The sequence below is a fragment of the Tiliqua scincoides genome, chromosome 14 (assembly GCF_035046505.1).
Source record: "Tiliqua scincoides isolate rTilSci1 chromosome 14, rTilSci1.hap2, whole genome shotgun sequence".
In the NCBI taxonomy this organism is placed as follows: Eukaryota; Metazoa; Chordata; class Lepidosauria; order Squamata; family Scincidae; genus Tiliqua; species Tiliqua scincoides.
In genome coordinates, this window is record NC_089834.1 from 6,729,604 (window position 1) to 6,756,546 (window position 26,943).

Consider the following 26,943-nt stretch of genomic DNA (forward strand, 5'->3'; position numbering starts at 1 on the left):
GTGTGGGTGACCACTGCAAAAGACACTTGACCTCCACCACCATCTTTCTCCATTCTCTACAGTTCCGTTCTCTTTTCTTTCCACATGGGAGAACTTTCTAGAACTTTCACTACACCAAGAAAAAAAACAAGATTTAAACTTGTAGGGCAGGAGGATGGGTACAGACAAATGGCAACTGTATCTTCTACACTCGACTTCCTATCAATGAGATTCACAATATTTTCAAACCAAGTATTTTTTTTTAATGATGGTTTGATGATTTAATGATTATTATTAGTGATTAAATCTATATGTTGATTGTGAACTCAGGTGGGTCAAGCGCTTATCGGTCTGGTACACTTCCTCAGAATGCAGAAATAAATAAAATTTGTAAATTAAAAGGGGGGACCCCCCAAAACAGCCTAATGCAGACTCAGCACGCCCAGTGGTTCCCCAAAACCCACGGAATGTTGAGAGGTCAACTGGAAAAAAAACAAAACTGGCAGCTAAATACGAGGAGGGGAACTTGAGCCAACTGGATCTCAATGGATGGGGAGATGCAACTTTTTTAAAAAAGTTGTTTATGAAATATCAATATAAATATAAACTAGAAATTAGCAAAAAGAAAAGCGGTATATAAATACTGTTATTATTAATAATAATAATAATAATAATAATAATAATAATAATAATAATAATAATAAAACAAATAGGTAAGAACTATTTGAAATGCTAAGAACTACACTGGGCCCTCAGAATTCGAGAGGGGGTCTGTTCCAGAACCCCCACATATAACCCCATATCCATGGATAATTAAATCCGTGGTGGCCCCGGTGCAGTGCCATAAAAACGTACCTAGGGGGCAACCCCAGCCCTCCAGAGGTCACACGTGGCCTCCCCGCACCTCAGAGCACCTCCGGACGCAAGCAGAAGTCAGGGGTGAAAGTGACTTTAGACTGCATCCGAGATTCTCCGATGCCCACCAACCGTGGGCTTGGCGTCCACAGATGGTCAGATCTGTGAATGCTGATCCCATGGATAAGGAGGGCCCGCTATACTAAGAAAAGCAGAAGCGGCACTTCTTTAGACCAGGGGTGTCCAAACATTTTGGCAGGAGGGCCACATCAGCTCTCTGACACCGTGTCAGGGGCCGGGAAAGAAAGAATTAATTTACAATTTAAAATTTGAATAAATTTACATAAATGAATATAATAGAGGTGGAACTTATATGAATGAATGAATGAAGGTCTTGCAATAGCTCAAGGCCTATAAAAGGCTTTGCACAAAGCAAGGCCAGCCTTTCCTTCGCTACCACTGCTGCATCAGACACGAAACAGCAAGTAGTGGAGAGAGCCCTCGTCCCACAGTTAACACGAGAGGTCAAACAGTTGTCCTCATGCTGAGAGCAGCTGCGTCGGGCCAGCACGGGCTCCAGCAAGTCTCCGGAGGGCCAGAGGCTCATTGGAGATGGGGGGGGGCTCCCCAAGGGCCTGATTGGGAGCCTCCGAGGGCCGCAAGTGGCCCCCAGGCCAGGGTTTGGGAACCCCTGCTTTAGACTGTAAGAGACATGTGTTGCTTCCATAAATTATGACCTGTCGGTTCTTCTTGTATCAGGAAGGACATTTATGTGCAGCAAATGGTGGCAAAACGATGCTCTGAGGAAATTTCCCAGTTCCTCCCTGCAAAAGTAATTTATCCCTTAATGGCACAACCTCGACCCAGCTGGTTCTTCCACAGATGGAGATGCCTGATATAGGCATCTCTGGCGAGCCTGGTGGGGGGCGAGAGTGGCTCGCATCACCAGCTCTTCACTCGCACACTGGAACGGCGCCACCCCAAACAGCCTCGCCGTATCGCTCCTGCGTCACAGTCTTCAGATAGGTGGCTGCCGAGGAGAGCCGTCAAAACCCTCTGGAGTACAAATAAGGTGCCGTTGAGTGGCTTTTCAAAGGACCGCCATTACCTCAGGAAGGGGGAATGTCAAGGAAAGAGTCCCATCTGGTCTGCGTTACTAATCCGAAGTGGGAGGGGGAGAGTGGGGAGAAGAGGACATCCCAATATGCATATTTGGTGCTTTTGTGGGAGACACAACAAACGGGGGGGTGGGGGGGGTGGTATGTTGTCCTGAACTAACATTGTACAGAAAAAGTACTAGAATGTCTCTAAGCAACACTCCCTGAAACTATTAGGACAAAAGATGACAAAAGTCCAAACCACAAACATTGAGAACATTGATAGTTTCTTCCTTTACAATACAGGTGCCCTCCCGTACCTGCAGGGGATACATTCCCACCCACCCCCTGTATTAATAACAATTTTTAATTACTGGGATCTTGTACTTCTGAGGTTGCTAGAGACCGCATGTATAGTATGTGCGTATAGACCAGTGGTTCCCAACCTTCAGACCTCATGTATAGTATGTGCGTATAGACCAGTGGTTCCCAACCTTCAGACCTCATGTATAGTATGTGCGTATAGACCAGTGGTTCCCAACCTTCAGAACTCATGTATAGTATGTGCGTATAGACCAGTGGTTCCCAACCTTCAGACCTCATGTATAGTATGTGCGTATAGACCAGTGGTTCCCAACCTTCAGACCTCATGTATAGTATGTGCGTATAGACCAGTGGTTCCCAACCTTCAGAACTCATGTATAGTATGTGCGTATAGACCAGTGGTTCCCAACCTTCAGAACTCATGTATAGTATGTGCGTATAGACCAGTGGTTCCCAACCTTTAGACCTCATGTATAGTATGTGCGTATAGACCAGTGGTTCCCAACCTTTAGACCTCATGTATACTATGTGCGTACAGACCAGTGGTTCCCAACCTTCAGACCTCATGTATAGTATGTGCGTACAGACCAGTGGTTCCCAACCTTCAGACCTCATGTATAGTATGTGCGTATAGACCAGTGGTTCCCAACCTTCAGACCTCATGTATAGTATGTGCGTACAGACCAGTGGTTCCCAACCTTCAGACCTCATGTATAGTATGTGCGTACAGACCAGTGGTTCCCAACCTTCAGACCTCATGTATAGTATGTGCGTATAGACCAGTGGTTCCCAACCTTCAGAACTCATGTATAGTATGTGCGTATAGACAAGTGGTTCCCAACCTTCAGACCTCATGTATAGTATGTGCGTATAGACAGGTGGTTCACTACCTTTAGACCTCATGTATAGTATGTGTGTATAGACCAGTGGTTCCCAACCTTCAGAACTCATGTATAGTATGTGCGTATAGACAAGTGGTTCCCAACCTTCAGACCTCATGTATAGTATGTGTGTATAGACCAGTGGTTCACTACCTTTAGAGGCCTATTGTCCACAGAGACAAGAATTGGAAGTGGCGTGGACCACATGCAACCAGGGCCCCAAGAGGAACATAACATAAGAACATAAGAACATAAGAACAGCCCCACTGGATCAGGCCATAGGCCCATCTAGTCCAGCTTCCTGTATCTCACAGCGGCCCACCAAATGCCCCAGGGAGCACACCAGATAACAAGAGACCTCATCCTGGTGCCCTCCCCTACATCTGGCATTCTGACTTAACCCATTTCTAAAATCAGGAGGTTGCGCATACACATCATGGCTTGTACCCCATAATGGATTTTTCCTCCAGAAACTCGTCCAATCCCCTTTTAAAGGCATCTAGGCTAGACGCCAGCACCACATCCTGTGGCAAGGAGTTCCACAGACCGACCACGCGCTGAGTAAAGAAATATTTTCTTTTGTCTGTCCTAACCCGCCCAACACTCAATTTTAGTGGATGTCCCCTGGTTCTGGTATTATGTGAGAGTGTAAAGAGCATCTCCCTATCCACTCTGTCCATCCCCTGCATAATTTTGTATGTCTCAATCATGTCCCCCCTCAAGCGTCTCTTTTCTAGGCTGAAGAGGCCCAAACGCCGTAGCCTTTCCTCATAAGGAAGGTGCCCCAGCCCCGTAATCATCTTAGTCGCTCTCTTTTGCACCTTTTCCATTTCCACTATGTCTTTCTTGAGATGCGGCGACCAGAACTGGACACAATACTCCAGGTGTGGCCTTACCATAGATTTGTACAACGGCATTATAATACTAACCGTTTTGTTCTCAATACCCTTCCTAATGATCCCAAGCATAGAATTGGCCTTCTTCACTGCCGCTGCACATTGGGTCGACACTTTCATCGACCTGTCCACCACCACCCCAAGATCTCTCTCCTGATCTGTCACAGACAGCTCAGAACCCATCAGCCTATATCTAAAGTTTTGATTTTTTGCCCCAATGTGCATGACTTTACACTTACTGACATTGAAGCGCATCTGCCATTTTGCTGCCCATTCTGCCAGTCTGGAGAGATCCTTCTGGAGCTCCTCACAATCACTTCTGGTCTTTACCACTCGGAAAAGTTTGGTGTCGTCTGCAAACTTAGCCACTTCACTGCTCAACCCTGTCTCCAGGTCATTTATGAAGAGGTTGAAAAGCACCGGTCCCAGGACAGATCCTTGGGGCACACCGCTTTTCACCTCTCTCCATTGTGAAAATTGCCCATTGACACCCACTCTCTGCTTCCTGGCCTCCAACCAGTTCTCAATCCACGAGAGGACCTGTCCTCTAATTCCCTGACTGTGGAGTTTTTTCAGTAGCCTTTGGTGAGGGACCGTGTCAAACGCCTTCTGAAAGTCCAGATATATAATGTCCACGGGTTCTCCCGCATCCACATGCCTGTTGACCTTTTCAAAGAATTCTATAAGGTTTGTGAGGCAAGACTTACCCTTACAGAAGCCATGCTGACTCTCCCTCAGCAAGGCCTGTTCGTCTATGTGTTTTGAGATCCTATCTTTGACGAGGCATTCCACCATCTTACCCGGTATGGATGTTAGGCTGACCGGCCTATAGTTTCCCGGGTCCCCCCTCTTTCCCTTTTTAAAAATAGGCGTGACATTTGCTATCCTCCAATCTTCTGGCACCGTGGCCGTTTTGAGGGACAAGTTGCATACCTTAGTCAAGAGATCTGCAACTTCATTCTTCAATTCCTTAATAACCCTTGGGTGTATGCCATCAGGGCCCGGTGACTTATTGATCTTTAATTTATCAATGAGGTCTGAAACATCTTCTCTTTTAACCTCTATCTGACTTAACTCCTCGGTCAGGAGGGGCCGTTCGGGCAGCGGTATCTGCCCGAGGTCTTCTGCCGTGAAGACAGATGCAAAGAACTCATTTAATTTCTCTGCCATCTCTAAGTCTCCTTTTATCTCCCCTTTCCCTCCCTCACCATCCAGAGGGCCAACCGCTTCTCTGGCGGGTTTCCTGCTTCTAACATATTTGAAGAAGCTTTTATTATTCCCCTTAATGTTGCTGGCCATGCGTTCCTCATAGTCTCGCTTGGCCTCCCCTATCACCTTCTTACATTTCTTTTGCCACAGTTTATGTTCCTTTTTATTCTCTTCATTAGGGCAAGACTTCCATTTACGGAAGGAAGCTTCCTTGCCCTTCACAGCCTCTCTAACTTGGCTGGTTAGCCATGCGGGCACTCTCCTGGATTTAGTGGAACCCTTCTTTCTTTGCGGTATACACCTCTGCTGGGCCTCTATTACTGTTGTTTTAAGCAGCCTCCATGCACTCTGGAGAGACTGGACTCTTTTTACCCTCCCTTTCAACCTCCTTCTAACCAGCCTCCTCATTTGAGGGAAGTCCGCCCGTCGGAAGTCAAGGGTTTTTGTTAGAGATTTGCCTGGTATTTTTCCCCCAACGTGCACGTCAAAACGGATTGCAGCATGATCACTGTTCCCCAATGGCTCAGTAACGTTTACATCTCTAACCAGGTCCTGCGTACCGCACAAAATTAAATCCAGAGTCACCTGTCCTCTGGTGGGCTCCGTGACTAGCTGATCTAAGCCACAGTCATTTAGCACGTCAAGAAATCCGGTTTCCTTATCGTGACCAGAACACAAATTGACCCAGTCAATATGAGGATAATTGAAGTCCCCCATGATTACAACCCTGTCCTTCCTTGTCACCTCCCTGATCTGTTTCCTCATTTCAAGGTCCCCATCAGATTTCTGGTCTGGAGGACGATAGCACGCCCCCAGTATTACATCGCTGCACAAGCTTGGTAATTTAACCCACAGAGATTCTACGGTGGAGTCGGACCCACCTTCAATCTCTACTTTGCTGGATTCTATCCCTTCCTTAACATAGAGGGCCACCCCACCTCCAACACGCCCCTGCCTGTCCCTCCTGTAGAGTTTATAGCCCGGGATTGCGGTATCCCACTGATTCTCCGCATTCCACCAGGTTTCCGTTACGCCCACTATGTCAATATTTTCCCTTGTCACCAGACATTCCAGTTCTCCCACCTTTGCTCGTAGACTTCGGGCATTCGCATAAAAGCATTTATACACGGAATGCCCCAGGATGGGCTGCTTATTCGCTCCTTTGTCCCCGCATCCTCTCATTGTGCCAAACCGTCTATCACATCCCATCACCCTACCTTTCCCAATTTCTTCTCCTACCCTGCCTTTGTCTTGTTGTTCTCTAACCTCCCCATCCTCATCCCATAGGGATGAGGAGTCCCGAACCGGATGCCCCTCGGCTCCTGTCGGCCTTCCCCCAGGGATCAGTTTAAAAGCTGCTCTGCCACCTTTTTAATGTTATGCGCCAGCAGTCTGGTTCCATTCTGGTTCAAATGGAGCCCGTCCCTCTTGTACAGGCCCCGCTTGTCCCAAAACGTTCCCCAGTGCCTAACGAATCTAAACCCCTCCTCCCTACACCACCGTCTCATCCACGCATTGAGACCCCTGATCTCCGCCTGCCTAGCTGGCCCTGCGCGTGGAACAGGTAGCACTTCAGAGAACGCTACCTTTGAGGTCCTGGCTTTCAGCTTCCTGCCTAAAAGCCTAAATTTGGCCTCCAGGACCTCCCAGCTACACTTGCCCACATCGTTGGTGCCGACATGCACCACAGCCGCTACCTCTCCCCCAGCACTGTCTACCAGCCTGTCTAGACGAGAAGTGATGTCCGCAACCTTCGCACCAGGCAGGCAAGTCACCATGCGGTCCTCACATCCGTCGCAAACCCCCCTCTCTATGTTTTATAGAATTTTAAATTTTATCAGGGGAATTTTATCAGGGGTACAATGTACCTTTGGGTCCCTTCCAAAGGTGAAACAGGGATGGGTAGAATAGTGGTGGGGAAGGGACAAAACAAGGCAGGGGAGGGTGGTAACAGTAGGAAGAGTCTTTGGAGCCCAGGTCTACCATGCTTATCCTGTGTGAAGCCCAGGTCTATCTGCCTATACTGTGTCGACAGCTAAATACAGTAATACAGAGAGCCAAACACAGGTTGGAAACCACTGATGTAGACATTTGCTAGACTCTCCCTAGAAATGGAGTCCCTAGAAACTACCTAAGGACTGTTCCCCCTGTTCCAAATTACCCAGAAGTCTGAACTAGAGAGAAAGATGTGCAGTTAGGGATTTCCAGGCCATACAAAAGGCTGAAACTGGGTCCACACATGGTCTACGGCATGCCTCCTACTAGAGAAAGTTAGAAAATGTGACATTTTAAGCCATTTCTGTCCAACGTTGCATATACACAACAGGGATCAAATGTGTACACCTGTGGGCTGGGCAGAAATAGGTTAATCTGGAGATATGAAGATTATCTCATATCACAGGTTAGCATTCCAGCTAATGATTTTCTTCTGCAAACCGGGCAAGGGTGCTTGCAAAGTTTTTTTGTTTTTTTTAACGTTTCAAAAACTCTTCGCAACCCACCAAAGATCAGCTTGCAACCCACTGGTGGGTGCCAACCCACAGTTTGGGAAACACTGCCCTAGACTACACTATATAAGTAAGCATTGAACATGATAGCACTGCTGGATCAGGCCATAGGCCCATCTAGTCCAGCTTCCTGTATCTCACAGCGGCCCACCAAATGCCCCAGGGAGCACACCAGATAACAAGAGACCTCATCCTGGTGCCCTCCCTTGCATCTAGCATTCTGACATAGCCCATTTCTCAAATCAGGAGGTTGCACATACACATCATGTCTTGTAACTTGTAATGGATTTTTCCTCCAGAAATTTGTCCAATCCCCTTTTAAAGGCATCTTTAAAAGGGCCAGATGTACAAGGCCAGATGTAATTCTTTGTGGGTCCTGAGGGCAAGAGGGTGTATTTGGGGGGGGGGTGTCATATGCAACATCTATATAGATGGCCACATCACATGTTACATTTAAGACACTAAGTAGGAATGCAGCCATTTAATTCCCCCATCCTCACAATCCGTGTAAACTACATGCACACCATGGAAGAAGGAACCCTTACATTAAAAAAAATAATAACGTCATCAAAATGCTATTTACGCATGTATGTTATAACCTAATATAAAACATGTGCCAATATCCATTTACAACACTGTTTTGTTGCCATTCCAGCCAGAGAGGCTCAAGGCAACGCAGAAGTAATAAAACCTGAGAAAGTGCCACGCTTTAAAATTGGAATGAAAACTAGCCTTGAAATGCTAAAAACTAAGATGACGTATCAGCAGCTCAAACAGTGCCAGACCCCTCCAAGCAAATGCCTAGAAAAACCACACTGATGGCAGAAAAGTGGGAAACTCTTCTCCCCACACCCTACTGGTCTTGACTGGTGGTTGGCAACCTTCAGTCTTGAAAGACTATGGTATAAGCCTACAGCACCTGGTATTCCCAGGCGGTCTCCCATCCAAGTACTAACCAGGCCTGACCCTGCTTAGCTTCCAAGATCAGACAAGATCGGGAGATAGTGTTCAGTATAGGGAGATGGCTGGCAACCTTCAGTCTCGAAAGACTATGGTATAAGCCTACAGCACCTGGTATTCCCAGGTGGTCTCCCATCCAAGTACTAACCAGGCCTGACCCTGCTTAGCTTCCAAGATCAGACAAGATCGGGAGATAGTGTTCAGTATAGGGAGATGGTTGGCAGCCTTCAGTCTCGAAAGACTATGGTAGAAGCCTACAGCACCTGGTATTCCCAGGTGGTCTCCCATCCAAGTACTAACCAGGCCTGACCCTGCTTAGCTTCCAAGATCAGACAAGATTGGGTATGTGCAGGGTAACAGTTGCTGGTCTTGACTACTGCAATCGGATACTCACAAGTCTTCCCTTGGCTTCCCTCACTCCATCCAGCGCTCTGCAACGAAACCATTTACCTACCTTGTCGCTCGGACCACATCAAGCCTGCCTTCAATCCCTCCACTCTGCTCCCAGGCCCAGCACCAGCTCCTTGCCTGCAACTTCAAAGCCCTTTGGAGCCACGGCCCTCTCTACCTTCCAACTCTCCTATCCTGAAATACTCTTGCTCATGACCTTCCCTCATCCAACTCCTCTGCTGTCAATTGTCTGAAGAGTCAGGATGGCGTAGTGTGGAGGTTCCCAAACTTTACAAGAGAGTTGGGACTTTACAAGAGAGTTGGGACCTCCATACATAGTTGCAGGGTACAGTGGGGATGGCACTTCTAGGACGTTGAGGCCACCAAGAAAACAGAGGGTTTCCCACGCAACTGGGGAGTCATGTTGGTCCTCTGGAGCCTGAGGGCCTCCCCTGCCTCTGAATGGCTCCGTGATGCAATCACAACCCACTTCTGGTTTTTGGGGCAGCATCACCCCCCCCCCTTTAGGGACACTGTGACACCCCAGTTTGGGAACCTCTGGTGCAGTGGTTTGGGAATTGGGCTTAGACCTGGAAGATTCAGGTTCAAAACCCCACTCAGCCATGAAGCTTCCTGGGTGACCTTAGGCCAGCTACTCTCTCTCTCTCAGCCTCACTAACCAACCTCACCAACCTGTCAGGACAACAGGAGGGGAAGCACCATGTGCTTGGTGGAAGGGCAGGATAGAAATATGGAATGAATGAATGAATGAATCTCCTGCTCTCCCAAACAACTCTGCCCTGTCTCCTCTGCTGTCCCTGATGCCCGGTGCTGCCTCCTGGAGCATTTGTGGATACGCTTCCTTGGTTTTGACCACCAAGCCCCTTCTTAAAACTCACCTTTCCCATGAAGCCTACAGCACACACATCCTTACTCCCTCACCCCCTACTGTAAAGAAGCTTAAGAACCCACAACTAAAACAAACCCAGTCACCCCAGCCTCCATTTCCCTCCCATTCCACTGACCTCCCTAGTGTCTGTTTCTAGACTGTAAGCCTCCTGGGGTAGGGACCTGTCCTCTCGTTCCTGAACAGGGGTGCCATGGACAGGGGTGGGGCTATATAAGGAAGTATTGTTAATGAATAATGATAAATACAGAACGGGGAGCCAGTAGTGTATATGTCCAGGAATTCCCTCCTGTGCCATTCTACAAAATAGAGTGGCAAAGGTTAGGAGAGAATGTGGCCAGGTTCAGATATAATGGCTTGATTGGCTTGAGAGGACTATGGATTCAACCCTTTGCTCTGCTGACGACATTCAACGGAATCTGTTGCGTTTGCGGAGGACAAAATTCTGCAGACAACATACAGTGGGCCCTCAATATCTGTGGGGATCCATTTGAAGACCCCACATGGATACAGAATTCTGCAGATAATGAAAACTGTGGAGGGCCCATGCAATTACTAACCTGGGGACTGTGCAACCCTTTGGAGGCTGCATGCGACCTCCCGTCCTCCTCAGAAACCTACTGGACACAACTAGAAGACACTTCTGGTTCACACTGGCAAACCAGTCACATCCTGGAGGCCTTCTGAGGTGCAAGGAGGCCTCCCCGTTGCATCCGGGAGGTCCTCTGAGGCCCTCCAACTGTAGGCTCAGCATCAGCAGATATTCCAATCCAAAGGTGCCAAGCTTGTGGATAAGGAGGGATAAGGAGTACGTACTCCTTGGGGAAAATGTGCCCTGGAGTCAAATAATCAGCCTGTATGCCATGGATCACAAACTGAGCAGGATAAACTGGGGTTTGAGTACCATTAGTGAGGTCTGCTGAAGGACTTGGGCGAGGTTAAAAAGAAGAAACAAGAACATTGGGAAAGGTTAGGAAGCTTCAAGACAGCTTCTTTAGGATCATCAAGCCATCTGTGATGAATCAGCGAGGGATCTGCAGCAAGGCCACTTTTGCACAGCTAAATATTTTTTCAGTCTATCCAACTGTTGGCGGAAAACAGAACAAAACAGCACCGTGGGGGCAACCAAGCTGACCTGGAGGTTCTGCTGCTTGTCGGGGCTCCAGATGCAAAGCCTCTTCTCGGAGGAGCCCGACACCCCTTTGCCCTTCTCCGAGTCAAAGTCAAGGCTCATGATTGGCTCCTGGTGACATGGGAGTTGACTCAGCTCTTTCCTCATCGACAAATTCCACAGAGCCACCGATCCATTCTCGTAGCCGGCCAGGAGGAGAGGGTGTGAACCGACCTTGGGCTAATGGAGAAAACAGAAACACAGAGATGACCCGAAGAGTTTGGGCGACTCCTACCAGTGGAACCAAATTAAACTGTACGCGGCTTCCAGAATGACAAAAAATGTGCTATTACACATCTAACGTTGGCACTCCTACCTCAGATACTCAGAACAACTTGTCCATCACGGGTCACAAGTCATGCTAAGTATGTGCAAGCTCCTGGTTTTAGAGGCAGGCTACCTCAGAGTGCCAGACGCAGGGGAGGGCACCAGGATGCAGGTTGTGTCTTCTTGTCTTGTGTGCTCCCTGAAGCATTTGGTGGGCCACTGTGAGATACAGGAAGCTGGACTAGATGGGCCTTTGACCTGATCCAGTTGGGCTCTTCTAACGTTCTTATGTTTAACTATGGCACTCAAGAGCATTCTCTGGCAAGAAAGGGAGGAATAAAACTGTCATTTGGGAAAGCTGTGACTGCACTTAATTAAAACAGCATAAAGCCAATTGTTTCACAATCTTAAGAAGATTATTCACTGCCTAATCTTGGGTTCGGCTCCTTAAAAAAAAAAGTCTGGTTGAAACTCGACCACTAAGGGAGCCAAATCTCTCTCCTTCTTAGAAAGAAAAAAAAAAAGATGTCAAAGAGCTTTCTAACACTTCATCAGACCAAAATGCGTCTTGCCATGATAAAAGCTAGAAGCTCAGTGATTTTCAACCCTTTTCATTTCACGGCACACGGACAAGGCGCTAAAATTGTCAAGGCACACCATCCGTTTCTTTGACAATTGACAAGGCATAGCACATTACTGGTGGGGGCTCACATCTCCCAATGGCCATACTCATAAATGACCCTTCCCCAAACTCCTGTGGCGTACCTGTGAATCATTTGTGTTTCACCAATGTGCTGGGGCACATTGGTTGAAAATCACTGCTGCTCAGTGCCTACAAAAGGTCCGCGGTTCAATCCCCGGTATCTCTAAATAAGGCAGCAAAAGTCCTATAGAGATACAGTTTTGTGTCTCTCCCCCTAAATTATTTTTTTTCAGAAATGCCACTCCAGAAATGCCATTTTTTCCAATATAAAAAAATGCTCAAGAAAAGTGCTTGCATGTGGGCGATTTCACCAAATGCCATTGAAGATTCTTCTCTCCACCCCCTCTCACCCTTCCCAAAATACATCTGCACTAGTTCCCAAAGAGTTAACAGGTCTACATCCCACTGTAACCAATTGGGAGCTATTTTGATTAATGATGTCACAGGCCAAAGGTCATGGCACCCTGGGCAGTCACCCAATTTATTTAAGCCTCTGAAATAACTCAGAGAATGGCACGTTAGTGGATTACATGTCACACTTCAGGGAAGTATTCGTCATTACGCAGGCCCGAAAAGACGAATGACCCTGTGGATCGGAAGACTCTCGCTCAAAGCCCCAATCAAAGCAAATTAAAAAACAAACTCCTGTTAACGCTCTCGGTTACAGTAAAGGAGAAACTCAGCAGAAACTCTCTTGTATATAACACACAGATATCTGGTTCATGAGCAGAAAAATGCATTTCTATTTTGAAAGGGGGGGGCATCTCTCTCGTTAGTTCTTAGGGAGATTTTAACAGATATTTCCTCCCCATTCCAAGAATTATGACTTATGGCAAAAAATGGTCGCATTTTACTCCCACTATTGCTCTTCGAGACACATCTCGCATGATTGAAACTACACATCTCGGGAGTAGTGGTACTAGTGACCATGGGTGGTCTTCGTGTTCGGAATTTCTTCTTGGGAAAGAAAATAGCAGGACCTGTTTTGAACAGGGTTTGCTTCTCCTCTCGTGGCCTCAAGATTCATGTGGTCTCCTGGGTATACAGGCAGCCTTGGGAAAGTGCCCAGTGTAAGAACTGTTCAGCGGGTGACTGACACCATAGAGCAGCAGTTCTCAACCAATGTGCACATTAGTATACCATGAATGGTCCGCAGGTGGGCCACGGGAGTTTAGGGGAGGGTCATTTATTAGTACGGCTATTGGGGGATGTGAGCCCCTTGCTGGCTGCATGGTGTGCCTTGTCCATTGTCAAAAAACTGATGGTGAGCCATGACAATGTTTGCGCCTTCAGTGTGCCATGAGATATAAAAGGCTGAAAATTGCTGCCATAGAGATTCGACACAAGTGGCGCACTTGAACAGGTCACCCAGAACATGTTACCAAGGAGGCTTGTAATGGAGGTTTGGGGACCTGTCTTGTCGCCTCTCTTCTCCCCCAGTCACCTTCAGGAGAGGGAGCATGCTTTAAATGAAGAAAGTCTTAGGTTTGATCCGCAATGTCTCCCAGTTCGTATACATGCTGCCGAAGTTATTTATTAAAGTATTTATATACCAACTTTCTCATAAACAAGCCTCTCAGACTCAAAGCGATTTACATAGGCAGGCTGGCCATAAAACCCATTTCTTTTTCAAATGAGTTTTTTTTAAAAAAGTGTTATTCTATGAGAGGAACTTGTAGGATTCTCCATTTCTGCAGATGTTCCCCTTCAGGGTGCAATCATCATTCTGGCTGCACAGCTCTTGCGCTTTCCAAGCTTCCACAGGTAGCTGCAAAATACACCTCTGGCTGGTTCTCAGGATGTTCTCTGTTTCTTGCCAGTCCACATTCCTTCATCTCCAGCCAGCAGCTTCTGGTCTTCCATCATAAGCGCATAAGAACAGCCCTACTGGATCAGGCCATAGGCCCATCTAGTCCAGCTTCCTGTATCTCACAGTGGCCCCACCAAATGCCCCAGGGAGCACACCAGATAACAAGAGACCTGCATCCTGGTGCTCTCCATTGCATCTAACATAGCCCATTTCTCAAATCAGGAGGCTGCACATTCACATCATGGCTTCCTCCAGAAACTTGTCCAATCCCCTTTTAAAGGCTCCAGGCCAGATCCCATCACCACATCCTGCAGCAAGCAGTTCCACAGACCGACCACATGCTGAGTAAAGAAATAGTTTCTTTTGTCTGTTCTAACCCTCCCAACACTCAATTTGAGTGGATGTCCCCTGGTTCTGGTGTTATTTGAGAGTGTAAAGAGCATCTCTCTATCCACTTTATCCTTCCCATGCATAATTTTGTATGTCTCAATCATGTCCCCCCTGAGGCGTCTCTTTTCTAGGCTAAAGAGGCCCAAACGCCGCTGTAGCCTTTCCTCATAAGGAAGGTGCCCCAGCCCAGCAATCATCTTAGTCGCTCTCTTTTGCACCTTTTCCATTTCTACTATGTCTTTTTTGAGATGCGGCGACTAGAACTGGCGATACTCCAGGTGTGGCCTTACCATCAATTTGTACAATGGCATTATAATATCAGCCGTTTTGTTCTCAATACCTTTTCTAATGATCCCAAGCATAGAATTGGCCTTCTTCACTGCCGCCACACATTGGGCCGACACTTTCATCGACTTCTCCACCACCACCCCAAGATCTCTCTCCTGATCTGTCACAGATAGATCTCTCTCCTGATCTGTCACAGATAGCTCAGAACCCATCAGCCTATACGTGAAGTTTTGATTTTTTGCCCCAATGTGCATGACCTTACACTTACTTACGCTGAAATTCATCTGCCATTTTGCTGCCCATTCTGCCAGTCTGGAGAGATCCTTCTGGAGCTCCTCACAATCACTTCTGGCCTTCACCGCTCAGAAAAGTTTGGTGTCGTCTGCAAACTTAGCCACCTCACTGCTCACCCCTGTCTCCAGGTCATTTATGAAGAGGTTGAAAAGCACCGGTCCCAGGACAGATCCTTGGAGCACACCGCTTTTCACTTCTCCCCATTGTGAAAATTGCCCATTGACACCCACTCTCTGTTTCCTGGTCTTCAACCAGTTCTCAATCCAAGGCAAGACCCTAGTTGATCCTGTTTAGCTTTGTCCAGGCAGGGTGACGGCTCAACCTCCAGACCACACCTCCTAGGATTTGATCCTTTCCAGTAGAAAGGATCTTAGGCAGTGCTGGTACTAGTTCCATGGGCACTCTCCACCAAGTATCATTCGGAGCCACTCACTTGGTGAGCAGCTGTGCTAATGACTACCATCTTGGTTTACCTAAAATGCAGTGACCCCACCCCACTATTGCATCACTGGATGTAGATGCCATATAGTAAATAGAACAGTTGGCCCATCCAGCTCAGTTTCCTTTCTGAAAGGGATTTTCCTTTGCCCTACCTGGGGATGCCAGGGATTGAACCCAAGACACTTCTGCAAGCAGGGCAGGTGCTCTACCACCAAGTTACAGCTCCTCCCGTAGCCCTTGGTCATTGTCCCAGTTGGCTGACCCAAGGTGCCATCTCCAATCTTCTGTAGCAGGACTGAGAAAGACCTCCACAGGAGGTCTACTCTGTCTAGCCAGGTATAGCCTGCTTTGCTATATCACAGGTAAAACATTTCACCATGGAGGGCTGCAAAGAGCATTTGTTTGCTTGGGATCCATCTTGCTCATCTTCTTTCCTCCTCGAGCAGCCTCAGGAGAGGTAGCAGAGCAGATGCTTGCATGCTGAAGGTCAAAGGTTCCAGCCCTGGAATCTCTGATCAAAGGTTCTCAGGAAGTAGGTCTGGGAGGGAGAATGGAGACCTTGAAGACCTGTTAACATTCCAGGGAGAGAACACATGTGTAGATCCACCAACAATCTGGCATGGATCAAATGGCTTCCTTTGGCCACCATGTGGCTTCTTTAGCCTCCTCCTCCTTCATTTTACTTGGCTATTTGTTTACAGCCCAACATTCGGCATCAAGCCAAGAAGGGATACTTGGCTATTTAAAGGGCTTTGTTCCACCTGAACATAGAACTGCAGGTGCGAACTAAGAGGTGTGGCAAAAATTGCAATAGCTTCCAAATGCAGCAACAGTAGCGCTCCCTCGATTACCAAATGGTGATCCAAAGCCAGTAACACAGAGTCAGTGACTGAACTAATGGCATACATGCATCGGCATAATAGGATTATCCATTCAGCACCTCTGAAACCAGTCTGGGCTGGTCTTCTACAGTATGCACCCTTTAGGTATCAAACAAATATGGAGTTGCCTCCGTTGCAACTCTGTCTCTCTAGGAGCTGATGGGCTGCCGAGTTGTTCCATCCTGATTTCCACAGAGATCCACCATCTCCCACACATAGGAGATGAAGGCATCCTCTCCCACCATTGCTCCCTTGCAAGTGGTATTCAGAGGCATATGCCCACTGAACCTGGAAGTAGCACATAGCCAGTGTGACTACCAGCCACTGATAGACTTGTCCTCCATGAATTTAGCAAAAGCCATGTAAGCCAATGACCACATCTTGTGGCAATGAATTCCAAAGACCAATTACATGTGAAGAAGTCTCTTTTTTTTGTCCATCCTAAATCTCCAGCCAGTCAGTTTCACTGGATGAAACCTGTTTCTAATATTGCAGGACAGGGAGAAAAATTCCCCTCTCTCTTTCACTCCACAGCATGCATAATTTTCTGCGTCTCATTCACAATCAACCCCCTTAATCCCTTTTTTCACAGGTGTACGCATTTGGTCTCTGGTGCGTATATGCAACATTGGGCAGAAATGGCTTAACCAGCTTTTCTCCAAGCTAAGCCCCAAACGTTGCCACCTTTCCTTGTAAGAAAGCTGCTCCAGGGCCCAATCCTATCCAACTTCCCAGCACTGAGGCAGCCATACCAATGGGGCATGTGTTGCATGCATCCTGCAGTAGAGAAGCTGTCATGGAGGCCTGTTCAAGGGAATGTTCATTCCTTTGTCCTGAGGCTGCATTGCAGCTGCACCAGCACTGGAAAGTTGGATAGTATTTGGCCCCCAGTCCCTTACTCATTTGGGTTGCCCTATCCTGTAACTTTTCCAGCTCGGCAATATCCATTTTGAGGTGCATGTGATTAACAGACAGTACAGTGGGCCCTCCATATCTGCGCGCTTGGCATTTGTGGATCTGAACAATCGCAGATGCCAAGCCAGTGGCTAGAGGGCCTCACAGGACCAGAAGTGGCCCTCCCATGGATTTCATTATTTGTAGAATTCTATATTCATTTGGGGGGGGGGGTGTGTCCTGGAACGGATCCTCCGCAGATACCAAGGGCCTAGTGTTTATCCTCTTTGGAAGAATGAAAATGCCCGACAATAAGAACATAACAACAGCCCTGCTGGATCAGGCCAAAGGCCCATCTAGTCCAGCTTCCTGTATCTCACAGCGGCCCCACCAAATGCTCCAGGGAGCACACCAGATAACAAGAGACCTGCAAGGCTTCCTGGGAATTGTAGTTAAGAACATAAGAGCAGCCCCACTGGATCAGGCCAAAGGCCCATCTAGTCCAGCTTCCTGTATCTCACAGCGGCCCCACCAAATGCCCCAGGGAGCACACCTGATAACAAGAGACCTGCATCCTGGTGCTCTCCCTTGCATCTGACATAGCCCATTTCTCAAATCAGGAGGTTGCACATACATCATGGCTTGTAACCCGTAATGGATTTTTCCTCCAGAAATTTGTCCAATCTTCTAAAGACATCTAGGCCAGATGCCATCACATCCTGTGGCAATGAGTTCCACAGACAATAGGTTATCCTTCTGTATTTAAGGTATACCCTCATATCAAAACAGGCTGCTTCTGTTTGAGGCTGGGTAGAGCACATTCCCTCCTTCCAATGGAATACCTTTCCTTACCTGATGCCGACCCACTGTCCCGTTCACACAGTCTCCTTTCTCAGCGAATTGGGTGGGGATGTATTTGCATAACCATGGACTGCCTTTCCTTGATTTTCCCACCAGGAAAAGGGCCGCATTGTGCAACAGCGGAGGAAAATTTTTACAAGAACACATGTAGAAACTGGATACGCAGTAAACACTTTGACACAAACTCCAGTAATTCCGAGTCCTGCCAAGCTGACGGCAATTCTCTTCCTTCCTTCCTTCCTTGACAACTTTCCAAAGGCAATACCAAAAAACCATCATCATAACATGTATTGGGAACATGGTAATTAAAAGAATATTTTCTTGACAGGATAGGATCAAGGCTTACTGACGATCCAGTCACCCAGACTGATGGCGCTTTGTCCCGAAGGGAATGCTCTAGAAGGAGTTCATCCGTGTTTTCGCTGCAGGAGGTGGGCCCAAGAGGAAGGATAAAGGTGGGAGCACAGAGCCAGGGGGAAGGAACGCTCCCAATTTGTATGTTACCACAACGGCCAAAGATCCCATTCTCCATGGTGCGGGCCTGTACTGCTCTGGCAGCAATTAGACCAGCAGTTCCCAACCCACAATGCGGTCTGCGAGCCGGCCAGGCCCGGCAGTCGGCAGGTGAGTGGAGTGTTGCAAATTCATCACCTTCCCAGCACTGTTTGGGCCCTCTTGCCCTTCCTTGTTCCCAAATTGGGCCAATCTGAAAACCATTGGTGACATCCTCATGCCATCCCCAAGTCCTAATACGGCTGTGCGCTTGGTGGTCTGCAACGGACCCAACCGCAGATGTGGCCGGTCCTCCATCTCCAAAAGGTAAGAAACCACTGAAGTAGACATAGGAACCACATGAATGAAGGACATGGCTCCTCTATATGGCATGCAGCCATCTTCTGTGTGTCTCCCACCCCTGGGAACTGTCTGCTTTCCCACTGAACGGTTCCCCTGGGAAGCAGAGAAGATGGACTCAAAACAATGACCTCAGCATCTGTACCTGCTTGGTGTTAGGAGAATGGGATGATAAGATGCATTCCTGAGGGTTTACCCCAAAAGCTCAAGGCTAGGTTTATTCTTCACATGTATCAATTTAGCTGCATCTGCTTGATAGCTCCTCTCCCAAGAGATGGGACCATGTATGTACCACTTTAGCAGGAAACAAGTCTATATAAACCAACGTATTTGGCTACTGCTTCGCTCCTGGGCCTTGCAAGCAGGCTTCATGGCCCAGTGGGTCACCTCAAAAAGCTGTAAGTCTTTAAGCCTGGGAGATGTAACACCTGCAAGTCTGACGCCTTGAAATGTTGTAAGTCTTGTGCCTGGAGGTGCTTCTGTAAGTATGATGCTCGTAGACGAATAAAACTCCTTTATGACAACAACCTTGGACTAGGTTTGCTTCTTCCTCGGAACCCGGATGAACCTCAAGCCCTTGGCCAGAATCACAGGCTGAGACAGTTCCTTCCACACCAGTATCACCCCCCAAGTGGGAGATGGTCAATATCCACACAAGCAGCAATTGTAGTAGAGCCTCTGCTAAACATGGCCCCTGATCCGTAGCTGAATTTTTTTGTGAGTCTCGAAACTGACAAACTTCTCTGCGCCTACTGTTTTGGCCATACTGCTCTCCAATTGGAATCTTTTCCAAGTCAACCTGGAGTTTGTCAAGGAATGTCACCTGTGGCAACTCTGAGAACCGCCTGTATGTTGACAGCCTTAGATAGTCTTGGCCTGCCGGGGAATATTTCATCTGCTCTTTTGTTTGGTCTGTAATTTTTCCAAGCCACTTGGTATTTGGGACCAGTTCATACACTTAGCAGGCTGGCAACCTCCTTGTTGCACCTCGGGGGGAGGAAGCTGGTGCCCGACTAGCATGCATGGCATTAGATCAGGTTTTTTTTAGCACCTCTTTATAGAAATAAAAAACTTAAACAGCATGATGCCAAGTCAGCCAGCCAGCAAACCGGAGTGTGGCATTCAAAACTTCGTCAGTCGGACAGCGCCCCAGAAAGTGAAAAGGCACTGAAACTTCCATTTCATTCTATTAATTTATTTTTCATTTTTACACTGCCCTTTCTCCAAGGAGTTCAGAGTGGTGTACATGGTTCCTTCCCTCCTTTAGTCCTCACAACAACCCTGTGAGGGAGGTGAGACTAACAGAGAGTTAGGCCCAAGGTCACCCAGGAAGCGTCATGGCTGAGCAGAGATTTGAACCTGGATCTTCCAGGTCTAAGCCCAACATCACAACCACTGCACCATCCTGGCTCTTGCCATGATTCTCCATTTTGCTGTATATTTTGCCATGCATTTTGCCGGTGAGCAAAGGGATTCAGGAACAGTAGAACAGTGCTCTGTTGCTGCAAAATGGCTGTCACTGATGATGCGCACAGTGCACTGCCGGCAGCCATTTTCCAAGCACTTTCACAAGAAGTGGCAGCATGGGAGGTGATCTGGGGGAGGCCTTTGCCCCTGCTGGTGCCACTAAGCCAGTGGTGAAGGGTATGGAGAGGGCAGAATACGGCAGAACATGGCTGGAGCAAGGGAGATCCATCAGCACATATGGGGCACATATATGTGGCAGTGGCTCCACTGTTCTCCAGTTTGTTCCCGACACGCTTCCTTCCCTCTGCTCCAAATGCACACGGCGGGCAGCATTTAGTTAGGACTGGGCTGCCCACCGCCCAAACAAGCAACCAATTAGCAATTAGGAAGCTGAAAAATCGTTTAAAAAGTCATTGACTTGTGACATCAAGATCTTTGGTACTCAGTGGGTTTGGTCAAATGCAAAGCCAAGCCACAGTTAGCAAACCACAGTTGAGCCTCAAAACCACAACATACATTTCAAACATACAGGCAAACAATGGCTTGCGTGGTGCCCCTCTCCCCAAACTTTTCTGACAATCCCTAGATACCACCCCAAAGAGCAGCATCCCATCAATATCCCAAACCATGGTTTGTTGCTTTGGACGTCACATCAAAGCTTTCACTTTGCTGAACGGCGATCGCAAACCAGCACCAAATTGTGGTTTTAGGTTCTGCTTTAGTGGCCACTCACAAACCACGGTTAAGTGGGTGGTATTGGTTCAAACACCACGATATACCATACACTACTGGTTCTCAAACTTTTTAGAGGCCCTAGAGCAGCTATTTTCAACCACTGTGCCGCGCAGCACATTGGCATGCTGTGAATGGTCTGAAGATGTGCAGTGGGAGTTTGGGGAAGGGTCATTGATTCGTAGGGCCGTTGGGGGATGCAAGCCCCTGGCCAGCAGTGCAGTTTGACTTATCAATTGTAAAAATAAAAATAAATAAATGATGGCATGCATTGACAATTTTAGCACCTTGTCAGCGTGCCATGAGATGAAAAAGGTTGAAAATCGCTGCCCTAGAGGCTTCCCCCTGACTTATAAATGCCAAGAGCGTGGTTATAATAGTGATTGGGCAGCCATGGTCCCCGCCCCCCAAGTAACAGCTGGTTTAACCCTTGATGCACACAGCCTAATCTGTCAGTTTCGCAACCAAACAAAAATGGGGTCACGACCCACTGGCGGGTCCTGGACCCACTGTTTGGCACCCACTGCCATAGCCCATGGTTTGGAGTTACAGGTGAACCTTCACATTGTCATGTTTGAAGGGTTAAATAATGGGATTCTGCACCACTTGGACAGGGTATTTGCGTACAAGTTTCCATGAAAGATGATCTGACATGCATCTGCAGTGGGCTCGACCCACCTACAACGGACGCCGTCGTGCGCCAGCTCACCCATGCCCAACTTGCAGGGAACCCTTTGCAAAACACCCCATGCACCGTCTGCTAACGAACACTCCAGGAGTTAAGGATGTTCCCATTTCCCTCCCGCCCTTAATAGGATAATTACTTGATTGCTGCTGACAATCCGTCAACAGACAAATCTTGAAGTGTGGAATGATTCATGTGCTCGGTACAAAATGAATCACAGAAAAGGGGGAAGCAGTTTCGCAATTAGCAAGCTCCCGTTGGCTTACCTGCCACAGCTTCAGACACATGGGCATGCCCAGTTTGGCATCGGCCTCTGGCTTCAAGGTACAGATGGAGTTCTTGGATGGCAGCTCCAAAACCTGAACCTGACATTGAGAAAACAAGTTTGGTCGGCCCGGGGCCAGGTACGTTCATGAGTCTCTAGGAGTGATCTGTAAAAAAGTGGCTGGTACAAGCTCTTTGCTTGTTTTAAAGGATCGGGGCGTGGGAGGGGGGGATGGACACCAACCCAGAGGAAGTCTCAGGAAGCACAAGTGCTAAAGGCTGAGATCTTTGGAAGATCTACTTTCACCAAGGGGAAGAACGCTGCTTTGACAGCAGTTTCTCAGGGCTTCAGTGGCAGTATCCAGGACAGTACTAGGACAGTAGTTCTTAAACTTTTGAGCACCAGGCCCCACTTTTTAGAATGACAATCTGTTGGGACCCACTGGAGGTGATGTCATTAACCTGGAAGTGATGTCATGGCCAAAAGTGACATCATCCATTTAGGCTTCAAACCTAACCCATAATCAGTCAAAGATCCAGTGACACGGCCGGCTCGTGCTATTATTTGGCATAGCTCAGAATTCAAACATTCCAGCTCAGAAGTCAAAGCAGAAGGGCAGACCTAGATCCTTCTCCAACTTCACAGCCCTTCCCCCTTTTCAGCATCCCATCTCACCACCTAATCAGGGCAAAGCACCAGGTCTCTCTCCCACCAGGAGCCCGTCCTGCCCAGCAGCTCTGTATCCTATATTTTCAATGGCAACTGAGGTAGGTGTTATGAGACCCATCTGAATTTGACTCATGACCCACATAGTGGGTCCCAACCCACACTTTGAGAAATGCTGTTTTTCCATCCTGGTTATTGCATCCCACTACAGCTGATTAAATTAAAAAAAATACATATATAAATATACATGTATTGGGACAGAAATGTCCAGGATGCAAAACGAACAGGTTCAAATGTCCGATATGGAACGCATTCAACGCATTAGAAGGACCCACTAGAAGTGATGTCATTAACCTGGAAGTGATGTCATGGCCAAAAGTGACATCATCAATTCTGGCTTCAGACTCAAGCCAGATCAGTCCTGTCGCAATGGTCCTGTCACTGTCCAAGATTCATTTTTGAAGTTCACCAGTTTTAATTTGAATCCCTGGAATTGTGGCATCCCCATCTCTTTCTTCCGCAGCTTGGGCTGCATCTAAGAGTGTACACATTTTGGTGTATTTAAAAAAAATGCTGCTATTTTTTGGCATAGTATCATTAGTTACTCTAAAATCTACGCAGTTGCATTACAGTGCATTAGTAGGCAATAGGATAAATGAGAACACAAAATTTAATAGAACTAAAAAAAGTTTTGATGATGCAAAAAAAAAAAATGCAGACCACCGTTGGAATCAGAATTGTAGATAAGAAACATTACAATTTTGACACAAACAGTTTTTGTGTTACGTAATGTTGTACGGTGCAAAGAGGGTGGATGGACAGAAGTTTTGCCTAAGAACATTAGAACCAGGGGATATTCAGTGAACATTCAGTGAACAGTGAACATTATGGATGGGAGATTTGGTTGGCAAGCTTCAGTCTGGAAAGACTATGGTAGAAGCCTACAGCACCCGGTATTCCCAGGCAGTCTCCCATCTAAGTACTAACCAGGCCTGACCCTGCTTAGCTTCCGAGATCAGACAAGATCGGGAGATAGTGTTCAGTATAAGGAGATGGTTGGCAAGCTTCAGTCTGGAAAGACTATGGTAGAAGCCTACAGCACCCGGTATTCCCAGGCGGTCTCCCATCCAAGTACTAACCAGGCCTGACCCTGCTTAGCTTCCGAGATCAGACAAGATCGGGAGATAGGGAGATGGTTGGCAACCTTCAGTCTCGAAAGACTATGGTAGAAGCCTACAGCACCCGGTATTCCCAGGCGGTCTCCCATCCAAGTACTAACCAGGCCTGACCCTGCTTAGCTTCCGAGATCAGACAAGATTGGGCATGTACAGGATAACAGGGACAGCAAAAAGGATGGAGTTGTTCATATGTTGGAACTCATTGCCAAAAAATGTGGTGATGGCCACTAGTTTGGACAGCTTTAAAAGGGAACTGGACAAACTCAGGACAGGTCCATCGGTGGCTATGAGTTGCCTCCAGGTTCAGTCTGCCTCTGAGTATTTGTTGCAGGGAGGGAGGAAGCAATGGCAGGAGAAAGGTATGCCCTTTTCTCTTACTTATGGGTTTTCACAGGTGATTGGTCAATGTTGTGAACAAGATGCTGGATTAGATGGGCCCTGGACACAATCCAGCAGGGCTTTTCTTGCGGTGGTCACAAAACATAAGGGGGGGACGGATCCTATAATTTGAACACTAAGCACAGGAAGCTCTATACGGTCAATTTTAAGGATACCTCCTTCCCTTTCTCTGTCCTTGATCTCATTCCTGTTTCTAGGACAAAAGATTCACATTGACTCATCTCATATCTTAAGGTGCTACACACACAAAAATGGCTGGAGGGTGACTTTATTGTTATTATTATTAACAGTATTTATATACCGCTTTTCAACTAAAAGTTCACAAAGCGGTTTACAGAGAAAAATCAAATAACTAAATGGCTCCCTGTCCCAAAAGGGCTCACGATCTAAAAAGATGCCAAGGAATACCAGCAGACAGCCACTAGAACAGACAGTGCTGGGGTGAGGTGGGCCAGTTACTCTCCCCCTGCTAAAAAAAGGAGCACCCACTCCTTTTACCAATGCACTCCTTTTACCACTCCACTTTACCAATGCAGCAGTTTCATTCAACACCCCACTTAAAGCACCAGCGCTTTTGCAGACCTGCTTTGCCCCAAGAACATCACCCAGACCAAGCTGGTTTAAATGTTCAGCCTCTAGATTGAGCAGTCTCTGGATTAGACTAACACCCAAGGCATTAAGAAGAAGAAAAAAGACACCCACATCTATAATTAACTGGTGGTGCAAGATAGATCGGGGTAGGTGCTTTTAAATACGAAGGGTGCAATTCTGCAGGAAGCTCTTCTGCGCAAGCCTCGGGGCCAGCCCAAGACTTCTTGGCGCACGAGGCAGAGAGCCAAATGACACACCCCTGACCTGGAGATGTGCCAGCCGCCACCTCCACCACTATCTCAACTGGAAGAGGGGAATGGCGCAGGAGGAAAAATGTGGAGGAGTGGAAAGGGGGGAGCTAGAGCGTCTCTGACACTAACCCACAATTCTCCACTCCTCCGCAGTTCCTCTTCCGTTTGTTCTTCCTTTCCAAGCAAGAGAACAGTAGAGGAGAAGCAGCAAAGCGGGGAGGCAGATGGCAGCAAGTGTCCCCCCCCCCCCCAAGCTAGCATCCAAGGCGATAGGCCGGACCTGGCAAGTCCCGTTAAAATGAACGGGAGCTGCATAATTTGAGAATTGTGCCCCAGCCAAATGCAACCTGGTCATCGGCGTCCCTGGACAACTGCACCCTTTTTTTTTTTTGCAACCCAGACATTTGTGTCCCAGTATATGTCTATTTATATGAGAGGTACTTTTTATTTTTAAAAAATGCAAAGGTAGGGTTAGGGCCGGGATAAGAGGCTTAGGATATATAACGTGGGATTTGTTGCCCAGTTATAGTTTGTTTGTTGCCCAGTTATAGTGGGATGCAAACAATCAGGACACACACACATGAATGTCCAGGGATGCCAATGACTGGGATATATTTGACAAGGACGCAATCATCCAGGACACAAATACCTCAGTACCAACAGGGCAAGCAGGTAGGTAGGCAGCCCCAGGTCCAGTCCTTGCTCTCTCCAAGTAAGGCTGGGAAAGACACTTGCTTGAACCCATTGAGAACTGCTGCGAGTCAGTACTGGCAGCAGTGAGTTAGATGGAATTTGGTACAGTCAGCCCTAGGCATTGGGGGTTCCATTCCTGGAACAATATGCCCGACAATAAGAACATAAGAACAGCGCCACTGGATCAGGCCAAAGGCCCATCTAGTCCAGCTTCCTGTATCTCACAGCGGCCCACCAAATGCCCCAGGGAGCACACCAGATAACAAGAGACCTGCAAGGCTTCCTGGGAATTGTAGTTAAGAACATAAGAACAGCCCCACTGGATCAGGCCATAGGCCCATCTAGTCCAGCTTCCTGTATCTCACAGTGGCCCACCAAATGCCCCAGGGAGCACACCAGGTAACAAGAGACCTGCAAGGCATTCTGGGAATTGTAGTTAAGAACATAAGAACAGCCCCACTGGATCAGGCCATAGGCCCATCTAGTCCAGCTTCCTGTATCTCACAGCGGCCCACCAAATGCCCCAGGGAGCACACCAGATAACAAGAGACCTCATCCTGGTGCCCAGATCTCCCTCCAGAAGATCTGGGCCCTCCCTAAACTCCAGACACAACCAGAAGATGTGACCAGAAGATGCTTCCAATTGCGTCTAGGAGGTCAGGCGGGGCCCCCCATCATGGGATCAGAACCCTGCGGTGAGTCAAATTCCACAGGTTCCAAACCCACGGATAACAAAGGGTCCACCTGTACTTCACTCCTAGTTTCAGTCACTCCAGAGCCCTAGACAGAGTATTCAAGGAATTAAGTAATGATGTTATGTGACAAGCGCCTTCCCTTAAGTAGAGGCTCTCAAGGCTAGTTCCAGCTGAGGATGGTGGCAGGGGAACCTTTGCGCAACATGACTTGTGTTGCTGGATTGACAGGCCCAACAAAAGAGCCTCCAACCTGGGCCACTGAACCCTGGAAACAAATCCCGCATCCCATGCACTTTGGCGCCCCAAAACTTAAAACCTGAAATTCTGTGTTTAATGCTGATTTTGCTTACTAGGAGAAAGAGACCCTGTCTTTGCCCGAGGTGAAGAGTGTTCCTGGGTGGCTAAAGAGGGCCACAAGGAAAAACACCCTTCTTCTTTCGCACAGCTGTAATGCTCTTTAACAT

At 47.7% G+C, this 26,943-nt stretch overlaps 2 protein-coding genes and 3 pseudogenes across 2 annotated transcripts in view; 1 reads left to right on the top strand and 4 right to left on the bottom strand.

Annotated features, from left to right (window-relative positions):
* The window catches only part of ARVCF (ARVCF delta catenin family member), a 752,684-nt gene that overhangs the window by 112,886 nt on the left and 612,855 nt on the right, over positions 1–26,943 (top strand). The gene's annotated exons all lie outside the window — the stretch shown is intronic.
* LOC136634381 (guanine nucleotide-binding protein subunit beta-like protein 1) overlaps positions 1–26,943 on the bottom strand; it is an 81,864-nt gene that overhangs the window by 1,368 nt on the left and 53,553 nt on the right. Inside the window, exons 5-6 of the mRNA XM_066609881.1 lie at positions 22,008–22,106; positions 11,141–11,356 (exon numbers count right to left, since the gene is read on the bottom strand). Of these exons, the coding sequence (XP_066465978.1) occupies positions 11,141–11,356; positions 22,008–22,106 (315 nt within the window). The remainder of the gene's footprint in view (positions 1–11,140; positions 11,357–22,007; positions 22,107–26,943) is intronic.
* Positions 8,808–8,930, bottom strand: LOC136634985 (5S ribosomal RNA; annotated as a pseudogene).
* Positions 8,960–9,076, bottom strand: LOC136634952 (5S ribosomal RNA; annotated as a pseudogene).
* LOC136634979 (5S ribosomal RNA) lies at positions 23,903–24,022 on the bottom strand (annotated as a pseudogene).